General features: G+C 43.7%; 1 protein-coding gene across 1 annotated transcript; it reads right to left on the bottom strand.

The window, feature by feature from the left end:
* Positions 1–6,540: 6,540 nt before the first annotated feature.
* Positions 6,541–13,951, bottom strand: zgc:153738 (uncharacterized protein LOC558115 homolog; the record flags this gene model as incomplete). Its single annotated transcript, XM_039003062.1, has 18 exons — positions 6,541–6,660; positions 6,777–7,015; positions 7,176–7,353; positions 7,465–7,551; positions 7,687–7,886; positions 8,090–8,197; positions 8,617–8,699; positions 8,881–8,942; positions 9,053–9,139; positions 9,599–9,705; positions 9,858–9,933; positions 10,023–10,133; positions 10,221–10,305; positions 10,488–10,693; positions 10,985–11,056; positions 11,343–11,534; positions 11,899–12,018; positions 13,616–13,951. Coding segments are annotated over 18 exons (2,469 nt in total), but the record flags the coding sequence as incomplete, so codon positions are not given.
* Between the last annotated feature and the right edge of the window lie 537 nt (positions 13,952–14,488).

Below are 14,488 nucleotides of genomic sequence, written 5' to 3'. Positions count from 1 at the left end.
TTTGCCTGCTCCTAGGCATTTCTTTTTCATTTAAGTTTATTAACCACTTTGTACATCTATTTCTGTATATCTAAATATTATCAATAGCATTCGTGGACCTCACCGTCACCTGTAAATAGAAACACAACTTCTGCACCTGAATGTGACATTAATGTTGTTATTATAGGAAAATGTAAGAAGAAATATAAATAGGTATATACAGACCCTTCAGAAAGTATTCATACCCCTTGACTTATTCCACATTTTCTTGTGTTACCGCCTGAATTCAAAATGTATTAAATAGATGATTTTTTCTCACCCATCTACACACAATATTACGTAGGGCAGCCCCCGAAATGACTCTTCTTATCAACTGTATGCAAGAATTTCCTGTGTTGTCTTAGGAATTCAGATTGTCTGTATTATCTCTCTAACCCCAATTGTCTCACCTCTGAGAAGCAGAGGTTACATCACGTACAGTGCATTCGGAAAGTATTCAGGCCCGTTTACTTTTTCCACATTTTGTTACGTTACAGCCTTATTCTAAAATGTATTAAATTGTTTTCGCCCCTCATCAATCTACACACCATACACCATAATGACAAAGCAAAAGCAGACTTTTAGAAATGTTTGCAAATGTATATAAACAAAAAAAAGGAAATATCACATGTACTTAAATATTCATACCCTTTACTCAGTACTTTGTTGAAGCAACTTTGGCAGCGATTACAGCCTTGAGTCTTCTTGGGTATGACACTACAAGCTTGGCATACCTGTATTTGGGGAGTTTCTCCCATTCTTCTCTGCAGATCCTCTCAAGATCTGTCAGGTTGGATGGGGAGCTGCACAACAGGTCTCTCCAGATGTTCGATCGGTTTCAAGTCAGGGCTCTGGCTGGGACACTCAAGGACATTCAGAGACTTGTCCCAAAGCCACTCCTGTGCTGTCTTGGCTGTGTGCTTAGGGTTGTTGACCTATTGGAAGGTGAACCTTCGCACCAGTCTGAGGTCTAGAGCACTCTGGAGCAAGTTTTCATCAAGGAACTCTCTGTACTTTGCTCTGTTCATCTTTCCCTCGATCCTGACTAGTCTCCCAGTCCCCGTCGCTAAAAAACACCCCCACAGCATGACGCTGCCACCACCATGCTTCACCGTAGGGATGGTGCCAGGTTTCCTCCAGACGTGACGCTTGGCATTCAGGCCAAAGAGTCCAATCTTGGTTTCATCAGACCATAAAATCTTGTTTCTCATGGTCAGAGTCCTTTAGGTGCCTTTTGGCAAACTCCAAGCGGGCTGTCATGTGCTTTTACTGAGGAGTGGCTTCCGTCTGGTCACTCTACCATAAAGGCCTGATTGGTGGATTGCTGCAGAGATGGTTGTCCTTCTGGAAGGTTCTCCCATCTCCACAAAGGAACACTGGAGTTCTGTCAGTGACCATCGGGTTCTTGGTCACCTCCCTGACCAAGGCCCTTCTCCCCCAATTGCTCAGTTTGGCCAGGCGGCCACCTCTAGGAAGAGTCTTGGTAGTTCCAAACTTCTTCCATTTAAGAATGATGGAGGCCACTGTGTTCTTGGGGACATTCAATGCTGCTGAAATGTTTTGGTACCCTTCCCCAGATCTGTGCCTCGACACAATCCTGTCTCGGAGCTCTACGGACAATTCCTTCGACATCATGGCTTGGTTTTTTGCTCTGCCATGCACTGTCAACTGTGGGACCTTATATAGACAGGTGTGTGCCTTTCCAAATCATGTCCAATCAATTGAATTTACCGCAGGTGGACTCCAATCAAGTTGTAGAAACATTTCAAGGATGATCAATGGTAACAGGATGGACCTAAGCAAAATTTCTGGGGTGTTGTGTGTAGAGTGATGAGGAAAATTATTAACTTAATCAATTTTAGAATAAGGCTGTAACGTAACAGAATTTGGAAAAATGAGTCTGAATACTTTCCAAATGCATTGTAGGTCTGATACTTGATTGGAGGTTAACTTTACAGTAATACTATTGATCAACAACTTATATGTTGAAACCGAACAACTCAGATGCTTATAAAAGGGTCTTAGATTCATTGTTATTTATCATTGTTGTTCCTGAACTGCTGTGGTGAGATGCTCTCTCTCTCTCTCTCTTTCTCTGAACTTTTGTGGCATGGCCTTTCAGGCTATACTTTTAAATAAAATAAATAAATAAAATATTTGTCACATGCGCCAAATACCTTACAGTGAAATGCTTACTTACAAGCCCTTAACCAACAATGTAGTTTTAAGAAAGGTGCGTGTTAATAAAGTATTTTTCAAAAATAAACTGAAGTAAAAAATAAAAAAAATAGAAAAATAACAAATAAAAGAGCAACAATAAAATAACAGTATTGAGGCTATATAGAGGAGGTACCGATACAGAGTCAATGTGCAGGGGCACATGTTAGTCGAGGTAATTGAGGTAATATGTAGGTAAAGGTAAAGTGACTATGCATAGATAATAACCAGAGAGTAGCAGCAGTGTAAAAATGGGGGTGGGGGGGGGAAACAATGTAAATAGTCCAGGTAGCCATTTGATTAGCTGTTCAGGAGTCTTATGACTTGGGGGTAGAAGCTGTTTAGAAGCCTTTTGGACATAGACTTGGCACTCCGGTACCGCTTGCAGTGCGGAAGCAGAGAAAATGACTGGGGTGGCTGGAGTTTTTGGCCATTTTTAGGGCCTTCCTCTGACACTGCCTGGTATAGAGGTCCTGGATGGCAGGAAGCTTGGCCCCAGTGATGTACTGAGCTGTACTCACTACCCTCTGCGTATGGCGGTGATGCAACCAGTCAGGATGCTCTCGATGGTGCAGCTGTAGAACTTTTTGAGGATCTGAGGACCCATGCCAAATCTTTTCAGTCTCCTGAAGGGGAATATGCATTGTCATGCCCTCTTTACGACTGTCTTGGTGTGTTTGGAACATGATAGTTCTTTGGGGATGGGGACACCAGGGAACAGACCGTGCGTGGTCCTCAGTTCTCGTCCCGGTTCTGGAAGGCGTTCTGCACACTCATTGGATCGTCGGCCAGCCTGTCCTCCTGGATTCACCCCTAGTCTAACGGCCAGTCAGAGCAAGCCAATCAGGATCTGGAGACGACTCTTCGCTGCCTCATCTCCGCCAACCCCACCACCTGGAGCCAGCAACTCGTGTGGGTGGAATACGCCCGCAACACCCTTCCCTGCTCAGCCACTGGTCTCTCATCAATTGAGTGTTCGATGGGTTATCAGCCCCCACTCTAGCCTGAGCGAGAGGATATGGCTGTCCACTCGGGATCTGCCCCTCCAGTTGGAGTACCGGAAACTTTCCCCCATTTTATCGGCCCTTTCCCATCTCTAAGATTCTTAACCTCTCTGCTGTTCGTCTTCTGTTGCCCTGCACCCTCCGTAGACATCCCACTTTTCATGTATTAAGAATTAAACCTTTGTCTCACAGCCCTCTGTCTCCTCTGCATCTGGATCTTATCCTGAGGTCTGATAGACAGGTTGAAAATGTCAGTGAAGACACTTGCCAGTTGGTCAGCACATGCTCGGAGTACAAGTCTTGGTAATCCGTCTGGCCCAGCGGCCTTGTGAAAGTTGACCAGTTTAAAGGTCTTACTCACATCGGCTACGGAGAGTGTGATCACACAGTCGTCCGGAACAGCTGCTGCTCTCATGCATGCTTCAGTGTTGCTTGCCTCGAAGCGAGCATAGAAGTAATTTAGCTCGTCTGATAGACTTGTGTCACTGGGCAGCTTGCGCCTGTGCTTCCCTTTGTAGTCCATAATAGTTTGCAAGCCCTGCCACATCCGACGAGCGTCGGAACCGGTGTAGTACAATTCAATCTTAGTCCTGTCATGATGCTTTGTCTGTTTGATGGTTCGTCAAAGGGCATAGCTGGATTTCTTATAAGTGTCCGGGTTAGAGTCCCAGTCCTTGAAAGCAGCAGCTCTACCCTTTAGCTCAGTGCGGATGTTGCCTGTAATCCATGGCTTCTGGTTGGAGTATGTACGTACGGTCACTGTAGGGACAACGTAATCAATGCACTTATTGATGAAGCCAGTGACTGATGTGGTGTACTCCTCAATGCCATCGGAAGAATCCCGATACATAATCCAGTCTGTGCTAGCAAAACAGTCCTGAAGCTTAGCATCTGCGTCATCTGACCACTTCTGTATTGAGCGAGTCACTGGTACTTCCTGCTTTAGTTTTTGCTTGTAAGCAGGAATCAGGAGGATAGAGTTATGGTCAGATTTGCCAAATGGAGGGCGAGGGGGGGGGCTTTGTACACGACTCTGTGTGGGGAGTAAAGGTCGTCTAGAGTTTTTTCCCCTCTGTTTGCACATGGTAAAACGGATGTAAGTTTCCCTGCATTAAAGTCCCCAGCCACTAGGAGCGCCGCCTCTGGATGAGCATTTTCTTGTTTGCTTATGGCCTTATACAGTTCGTTGAGTGCCGTCTTAGTGCCAGCATCGGTTTGTGGTGGTAAATAGATAGCTACGAAAAATATAAATGGTAAATAGTGTGGTCTACAACTTATCATGAAATACTCTACCTGAGGCGAGCAAAACCTTGAGACTTCCTTTATGTTACATTTCGTGCACGAGCTGTTATTTACAAATAGACACAGACCGCCACTCCTTGTATTACTGGAGGCAGCTGTTCGATCTTGCTGATGCACCGAAAACCCAGCCAGCTGTATGCTATCTATGTCATCGTTCACTCTGTGACTCTGTGAAACATAAGATATTACAGTTTTTAATGTCCCGTTGATAGTGTTAGCAGTTGATGTTATTCTTCAATAACACAGACCCCAAAGCAAGCCAGGAGGATGAAAATAGGTGTATTCAGAGAACAAATCATGCAGGGAGGTAGATGGTAGATGTTCATGCTCCCCTGTCCTCAGTGATTTTCTCCAGTGATTCTCTCCTGTGATCCTCTCCACAGAACAAAGGTCACAAGATGTAGTTTTATAACCCAGCCCTAGCCTGTGGTTGACCAATTAGAATTCCTTGCAATAAAACTGGGCCAATGACCAAATAACAAGTATCCTACTTCAGCCTCGATGCCGAGACAAATTCCTCATGTCTCTGACCCATTGATCAATAATTTCCTATTTCAGAAAAATCACTATTTCCATTGATCGTTAATTCTAGTCCTCTCGTCCTCTGCATTGCACTGCACAAATAATTCTTACAGTAGGATAGTCTTGATCGGTGCTCATCCATTTTATTATCCAATGATTGCACTTGGCTAATAGGACTGATGGTAAAGGCGGATTACTCACTCGCCGTCGGATCCTTACAAGGCACCCCGACCTATGTCTCTGGTTTCTCCGTCTCTTCTTCATGCGAATGACGGGGATTTGGGCCTTGTCGAGTGTCTGAAGTAAGCCTTCACGTTCGACCCATTAAAGAAAAAATCTTTGTCCAGTACGAGGTGAGTAATCACTGTCCTGATATCCAGAAGCTCTTTTCGGATATAAGAGACGGTGGAAGAAACATTATGTACAAAATAAGTTACAAATAATGTGAAAAAACACACAAAATAGCACAATTGGTTAGGAGCCCGTTAAACAGCAGCCATCTCCTCCGGCGCCATGTTATTGATTTCCCTTTCTCTCTCTGATCATGCTTAGAATAATGCCTTGTTAATGTCAGTATTGCCTTGCTTTATACCTTGTATGTGAATCCATTCATGTTACAAAGTAATTAAATACACCTGTATTTGTCACACCTTGATCTGTTTCACCTGTCCTTGTGCTTGTCTCCACTCCCCTCCAGGTGTCGCCCATCTTCCCCATTATCCCCTGGGTACTTATACCTGTGTTCTCTGTTTGTCTGTTGCCAGTTCATCTTGTTTGTCTAGTCAACCAGCATTTTGTCTCCGCTCCTGTTTTTCCCAGTCTCTCTTTTTCTTGCCCTCCTGGTTTTGACCCTTGCCTGTCCTGACTCTGAGCCCGCCTGTCTGACCTCTCTGCCTGCCCCTGACCCTGAGCCTGCCTGCTGTCCTGTAGCCCACTATTCTGGATTATCAACCCCTGCCTACCTTGACCTGTCGTTTGCCTGCCCCTGTTGCTGTAATAAACATTGTTACTTCAACACAGTCTGCATTTGGGTCTTACCTGTAACCTGATAGTACTTAGAATTCCATTCTCAGACATTTCTTGACTGCCTATTTGTAACTCTACTATAGTGTTCTTGCATATTGTTAAATCCTCTTTATGGAGTCAGATAAACATTTGAATAGGCTAATTACTTAGTGTTACTATGAGTTGCATGTGAGGTATTTATAATATCATACTGTATATACACATGTCAAATATCACTACCCACTACAGGATGCCCCTGACTTTCTGCTTTAAGCAACCCTCCAATAGCAGATTGGCCCATGTGACATATTCATGAACAGAAAATGACAGTGCATGAAGAGAAAATGAAATAAATTATGCAGATTAATTTAAAATACAACAACTTCAAGGAAACTGGTGCGCAAATGTTATTGGTGTCCACCTCAGTTTTTCTTCCAGTGTTGCGTTCAGTCAAGGTAAGACGTTGATCGATTTACTTCTTCCCTTTCTTCTTGGCATCTTTGCCTCCCTTTGTCGGTGCCTCCTCCTCTCCCTCCTTTCCTGAGGCAGCTTTGGCTCGCTTCTTACCCAGAGGAGTTTTAGCATACCAATTCTGCAAACAAATGTTCATCATCGAAGACTTTATGTCAAACACCTTTCATGTAAAGAAAATGCATTCAGCATCAACAAACTAAGATAAAAAAATAAAATAAAAATGTCATAATTTACCTTCAGGGCCTCCTCCTCGTCCTGAAACACAGGGTCGATCTTGGCCAGCGGGGCCACAAACTCGGCGGCACTCAGGGGTCTCTTGGCCAGCTGCTGGACGCGGCGCTCCGTCAGTATGCTGCGCACCACCTGCACCATATGACCCTGCGTGTAGCCATCAGAGATCTTGGCCAAGGAGCTCAGGTCCAGGGCAGCCGTCACCTGTCCTCCGTTCTTCTTGATCAACTGCCTCCACATGACTAAGGGAAGAGCATAGATTGTACCATTAGCACTTGAAGGGTACCTACAGTAAGACTTCATAACACATTCATAAGCATGCATGCATAACACATTCACAGGCAGTACATGCATAAGCAGTTCATTAATGCTTATGTCAACAACTGGGAGATACATTCTTACCATATCGTGAGGCGTAGTCGGGACGTGGAATGAGGATAATTTTGCTGTACACCTTGCATAGTGATTTGAGGTCGGCATTGAATGGATCATGAGTCGTTCCCACGACTAGAACACGATCTTCCCCTTTGATAGATTTGAGGATCTTGGGCAAGTCTTTCTTCAAGCGTTTTGGATCTAACTGTACATGAGAACATTGTTTTGGACTTAAGAATTGAGATATCTTCTCTTACACTAGCATTATAAAAAAAATTATAACATAAGCTAGTAACTCATGGGTATGAACGGTTACCTCTTTTTCCTCCTTCGGTACTTTCTTGTAAAACATTTTCTCTGTATCTCCAATCCACACCACTGATGGCTGCATCAGTCTGGCAACCTACATACAGAATGAATGAATGAATGATCGAGTGACCAAACAAACGACTGGACATTGAAAATGTCAACATAATCAACAAATCAAAACTCTCAGAATAGGGTGCGTTGAGTACTTTTTCATTACATCGTGTGTTACCTTGAACACCATGTGGAGCACCATGGCCAGGCCACTCTTGCCGGGGTATTTCCCTGCCAGGTTCAGAGGTGACAGATCAAATAGGTTGGCGCCCGTCTCCTGGCAGATGGCATGGACCAGCATCTTCTTGCCTACGCCCGCGGGCCCTGCCAGCAGGATGGCCTTCACCAGAGGAGCCTTCTCATGGACCACCTGAGAACCTACAAGCAACATTCAGAACTTACTCTAGCTAGAACCTTTAGAACCTTCCAGAATAAATGTCTAGCTGAAAATGGCAGGTGTATTCTAAACAAAGATAAATCAATCACAAGGCTAATTCAATTGTATTCTTATTAAGGATTAACGTCTCTAATTCTGTGAGACTCTTATCATCTGAGGACAACTCCAGATGTTCCAAACGTACCTAAAGGTAAGACGGCGTACAGAGCTATAACCTGTCTCACGTCAGATAGCGAAGGCATGGGCTCAATGTCAGTTTGTCTTAACGTCGTCCCCAGATAGCTATAGTCGCCTGGGACACAGGAGAGAGAAGCTGTCAGGCTGATCAAATCTGGGGAAAGCATTTAGAAAAGCTGAAAGAAAAGATTAATGTAAACTTGTGACATTTACCATCTTGATTCATGAATATGGGATTTCCCTAAAATATGCATTAATTTGTCCTTAATATTATTTTGCCAAGCACTAACCAGGTGAGGGCAGTATTTGCACTTATCGAGCTGCCCTTTTTGTCTACAATACATAACAGCACTTATATTATGGTTAATGGCATTCTGTACAAAATGATGTGTACACAAAATTATTTTGCACATTTTAAAGTGGTATCAGAGGAGAAAGGAGAGGTTAGAAAATAGACCTTAACTTGAAGGCAATTGGTAAAGGTAGTGTGTATCTACAGACGGCACACAGGAGGGACCAAACAGTAATGCTTACCTAAATAATCCTGCAGTTTAACGTTATCCGATTGTTTCAACAAGCCCTGTTCCACCAGTTCCTGATACAGAGACTCAATATTCCTATAGGATGCAAATATTTACATATTTCAAAAATGGCTTTTTTCAGATCTAAAGCATTGTTGTATGTTGTGCCATTCAAATTCTAAAGCCCTTATCATGTACATTCCATGGGTAAAAGTAAATGGTAAAAAGCTCAAATGGCCTATCCCTCTGGGAGAAATGTAGATGAGTCTGGTCTCACCTATCAGCTGTCAGATCTTTGTCTTTCTTTTTCTTCTTTCCACTTTTCGACCCTTTCTTTTTCTAAGCCGCAAAATATATACCATCAGCGCACTTCTCAAGTAAACAGATACCAAACATAAAAGGTATTATTGAAATATCGTCACAGATAAATGTTCCCTCCTGTTTGTTACCTTTGCGCCTCCTTTGGCTTTGCCACCCTTATCTTTATCCACGGCCAGTTTCCAGTTAGCCAGCTCCTGCCTCATCAGCTCGTCCACCTGTGTCAAGCACACCAGCTCACTCAGTAGCCTATATGTTTACCTTATAAACAACATTAAAGGGATACTTCAGGATTTGGGCAATGAAGCCCCTTATCTATTTCCCCAAAGTCAGATAAACTTATGGATACCATTTTTATGTCTCTGCATCCAGTATGAAGGAAGATAGAGGTAGTTTCGCGATTCAATGCTAACTAGCGTTAGCGCAATGCATGGCAGTCTATGGTATCTACCAGCATGTTGGCAGTTACCATACACTTCCAGTCATTGCGCTGACGCTCATTAGCAACTTGCTTCAAACTGCACGCAGAGACATGCAAATGGTATCCACAAGTTAAGTAGGGAAAAATCTTGAAGTATCCCTAATATTTACCTTGCTTTTATCCACTCAGTGTAGTGGTAAGAGCAAGGCTACCTGGCCTGTCTTACTTCTCAGAGTGACAGAATCAGTTATCTCACCTGCAACCTGATCTCCACCTCAATCTCCTTCCTCTTCTCCTCCTTGATCAGCTCAGCCTCGTGCCTCTGGCTGAAGTTCTTGGACTCGGTACGATTCTGCCACACCTCTGTCAGTCAAACAAACATCTACTTTCAATGTACTGTAGACTATTGATACATAAGAAAACACACTGTATCTATAAGGTCTTTGCCTGCCAGAGAATAAGAATAAACTCCGAAACATTGCGATGCTTTGGATCCCGTTATCCATTTCTCTTACCACCAAAGGTCTTCTGTCCTACTTCCAGTTCTCCTAGGAAAGCAGATGGCAGCATCTTTAGCCCAGATTCCTCCTCCTGTGGTTCAACAAAGCTACAGTCATTGATCGGACAGAGTAAAAGCATCTCGTTGACCATGATTATCTATTCTAAAGTATTTCATGTACCTCATCTCCTCCCTTTCCCTTGTCTTTCTTCCCTTTGTCCTTCTTTTCCTCCTTTCCTTTCGTGTTTTTGTTGGCGTCCTCCTCCTCTTTTGCTGATAGTTCCTCCATTAACTTAAAGACAGCAGACCCACTTACTGTAAGTCAATCTGCATGTATTACTACCGTTTCACATCAGAAGATGAATTCATTCATGAATACCTGTTGAGGTGTTTTCTCTGCAAAGATGAGAGTCGAGCCTCCATCCTCCTCCTCTGGGTAGTCAGGGAAGGTTCCTGTTGCATCACTAACAACCAAACATATTACCATCAACTGCATATTGTCATGTACAGTATGCATTTCACTGCTATGATAATGTCACCCCATTATTTCCATCTAATATGGAATAATATAATGACTGTGTGAACAAACATTCTCCTAACGTAACCACTGTCGTGATTCACAGCCATCTCCCTGTAATGAACTCACTGGCATTCGATGAACCACTGTCTGATCTGGTCCTTCATGGTCTCCCTCATGTCGGGCCCCTCCACCTCTCTGAGTTTGTCTGTGATGGCCACAATGGACTTCTGGTAGTCCTCCTCGTGCTCCTCCTGCTTGCCCCTCCGACGGGCCTCGTTGGCCTGGGCAGCTGTCATGGCAGGACAGGGCTGGGTGTGTCTGGGCTCCATGGCCTGAGGGTGCAGGAGGAAAAGGTGAGACCACTGCTGTGGTGGATGAGGCTGTCACCAAGCGGAGTAGGGTGAAGGTGCCCCTAGACACTGATCTTGGGTCAGTTTAGAATTTCCCCCACTAATGGTTAAGGTTAGGATTGGGGGGAGCTGTATCTGATCCTAGATCTGTACATAGGGATAACTTCTCCCCGGAGCATCATAAAGGAATCCTACGGCGCCATCTGCTGGTAGCTTAAAATAGGCACTACACTATAGAAACGCTACAGATAGAGCTTATCTAACCCGACTCACCATGCCCAAAAATATCATCTCCTCCTCTCGCTCCCTCTTTGTTTTTTTCCTCTGCACATAACCCTTCCACACCTGGAAAAGAGAAAAGCAGCACCTTTGTTCAACTGTTGTATGGTGTCTTTAATGACTGACACTCACAGAGCATTCATACAAAAGGCTAGCAATAACAGTAACTACAGCAGGCTAGATAAAGACCTCTGATTTCAGAGTATTCTCCCAATATGCTGCACATCATCACTTGGCTATACCAGTGACGCATAGTCTGGACTAAGCAGTCTCATTTACCTAGCGAGTGTGAGACCTATGGTCTAGGACTGATTGAAGGTACAGTATCTGACTTTGACAGTCTTGGCCATACCTTCTGGATGCGAACCACAGCCGTGTCGATGGCCGCTGTCCCCAGGTCCCTGTCCTTGGCCCTCCTCTGCCTTTCCTCATCGCGCTGGATCTCCCTCATGAACTTGGCCCTCAGGCGACCCTGGCGGGCCCTCTCTGACACCTGGATGATCTTTATGGCTTCCTCCAGGTTCAGTGCACGCACTCCTACAGGCTGGGGGCCCAACACAACATGGAGTACTAAAGGTGGTCCTGTGTGGTTCAGTAGGTAAGTATCTAGCAATGCCAGTCGTGAGTTCGATTCCCGCTGGGTTCATATACTTTAATGTATGCACTCACTATACTGTGAGTCGCTTTGGACCAAAGTATCTGCAAACTGGCATTGAATTATTATATTGAAAGGAAATTTCTCAAATCAAATCAAATGTTATTGGTCACATACACATGGTTCTGTGATAAACTGAAGATGATATCTTAGCTAGTTACTGTGTAGCTATGTGTAATTGCTGTGTAGTTGCATGTAATTACACCAAGTCTAATGTTACGTGGTATAGAAAAGCTAGCTAGGCCTAACTCACCTTGGGTCTCTCTACTACCTCCATGAGGTTGAGGATGTTGGAGAGCATATTCCCTCTCTCCTGCAACACCTTGCTGCGTTCACTGAGGAAATATCGAGGGATGGGGATCTCAATGTCCTCCTGTAATGAGGCATGAGATGCATTATGTCCAAAAAAGATACAAAGACATTTTATTACAGTAAATGAAACATGGGCTACATACCAAAACGGCACCCTGTTCCCAACATAGGCCACAACTTTTGACCAGAGCCCAAAAGCAGAGCACCATATAGGGAAAAGCTATTCTAGAGACCTTAATAACAAAGGCTTCCAAACTGGCAGCGACTACAGGGAAAAACAGACCAAAAGGACATCGCAAAACTATTTAAGGTTTAAGACTCCAATCTGTCACCATACATTTAAGTTGACGAGGCACTATAACCACATAAGAGTTAAATTGGTACAGCGTTCTCACTCACGGGTGCAACAAATATAGCCTCTTGCAAGGCACACCTCAAAATATGTTAATGAGTCAGAAAAACAATGCCTCCCTGGCCTCCCGGGTGGCGCAGTGGTCTAGGGCACTGCATCGCAGTGCTAGCTGCGCCACCAGAGTCTCTGAGTTCGCGCCCAGGCTGGGCTGGGTTCGCGCCCAGGCTCTGTCGCAGCCGGCCGCAACCGGGAGGTCCGTGGGGCGACGCACAATTGGCATAGCGTCGTCCGGGTTAGGGAGGGTTTGGCCGGTAGGGATATCCTTGTCTCAGTATGTAAAAATGTAATAAAAATGTATGCACTCTACTGTAAGTCGCTCTGGATAAGAGCGTCTGCTAAATGACTAAAATGTAAATGTAAATGTAATGCCATGCGCTCACTTGTGCATTGTAAAATAATCATGTTGTTTTTATGGTACCTTACTGGCATCCAGTTACCTGTAACTTACTGTAAAAAAAAGTTACAGTTTGTTACCATACACTTTAAAGAAACTTTGGTTTAACAGTACATTACTGTTAACTTTTCAGTAATGTACTGTTAAACCAAAGTTTCTTTGGAATTTACAGTAACATTCTGTACCTATTTTTGTTACAGTGTGGTCAAAAGTTTTTGGGCACTCTAAAGATATGGTTCGGTACTGTATTCTGTGGGGTGTAATTACAGTACCAATCGAAATACAACAATTTTCCCACGATGCACAATAATTTACAGTTAAACATTTTAGAGTTATTTTTACTGTTGATAATACCTCAAATTACCATTTAAATTACTGCTTTCAGTTACAGTCTATCTGAAATATGAAATGATCAATCAAATCGCCAGGTAGCCTATTATTGTTCTGGCAAAGATGCCTCCATAGTAAATTTTTTAAACTGTATTTTATATGGGTAGGTCTACTCTGTTTTTGTCAGGCAAAACAAGAGAAAATTAAGCAAGAAAATCTGGATATGCGCGCCAGTCTTTGTGCGCCAAAGCTGATGACTGGTCATTGGTCAACAATCAAGACACGCAACTTTTTGGTTCTGAAGCACAGATGAGATGTTCTTGAGACAATCATTTTATGCAATATATGTAGCCTATTAAAATATGTATGAAAAATATGTATTTGTCCCATTCACACTTGCAACCCCTAAAAATTTTTTTGCGACCCCCAGTTTGAGAACCCCTGCTGTAGGAGACTTATCATGTTCTGTCTTCTTATCAACTTTCATTAACAAAAAGGAGGAGGGGGAGGGGGTGAACTTACAGGCGTGAGCTTCAAGTCCTGGATGACATCGTCCATGTAATGGTACTCAGAGAACTCTTTCTCCACCATCTCATTCTTAAGTTCCAGCACTCGCCCCATCACGCCATCCAGGACCTCCCGGATTACTTTCCTCTTCTGGGGATGAACCACCTGGTCATAGGCCTCCTCCAGCTGCCTGAAGATCTGCACGTAGCGCACGTAGAGGGTGGCCAGGCGTTGGAAGAACACCACTCGGTCCTTCTCTGGGCGAGGAGGCTGAGCAGGGAACTCCTGAGCCAGAAGGGAGTTCAACTCGACCTGGGCATCAGCCCACAGTTTGTTGTATGTACTGGAAGAGAGACAGTCATTGGAAGGATATTTAGAATGAAAATTAAATCAGCTGAATTAGCTTGCACTTGGGAAATTAGTAAAAGCTAAGAATTCCCAACTGAAAACTGAGTGTTTGCCATTAATAGCATGATCATGTCCATAACATTGATAAAAGGCTTACATTAGGTCTATCACATTGACGTTTGTCTATTATGAACATTATGGTATGCAAAATCTGCTACTAGCTAGTTTGATAGACAGGTGGTTTGTTAATTGGCAGAAATTCAGGCAACATAAAGTAAACATAGCTAGCTAAATGCGTAGCTAAAGTTAGCTAGCTAGCCAGCTAACTGAAGTCAATTAACGTTACTAACCTGTGAGACATGATGCAACTATCTCTATATAGCCAATAACGCCGTTTGAATTCAATGTTTGCTAACTAATACAAAAAAGTCCTGGCAGTTAGCAGTTTGTACAAACATCGTTAGCTACATAGCTAGCTTGATAAACTCAAGGCAGTCTACAACTTTTTTTATTTGTGTCCCGTCTGTGCCCATAGCAACG

This window comes from Salvelinus namaycush, chromosome 10 (assembly GCF_016432855.1).
Source record: "Salvelinus namaycush isolate Seneca chromosome 10, SaNama_1.0, whole genome shotgun sequence".
Lineage (NCBI taxonomy): Eukaryota > Metazoa > Chordata > Actinopteri > Salmoniformes > Salmonidae > Salvelinus > Salvelinus namaycush.
Note: the sequence above shows the minus strand (reverse complement) of the source record. Positions and strands in the feature narration are given on the sequence as shown.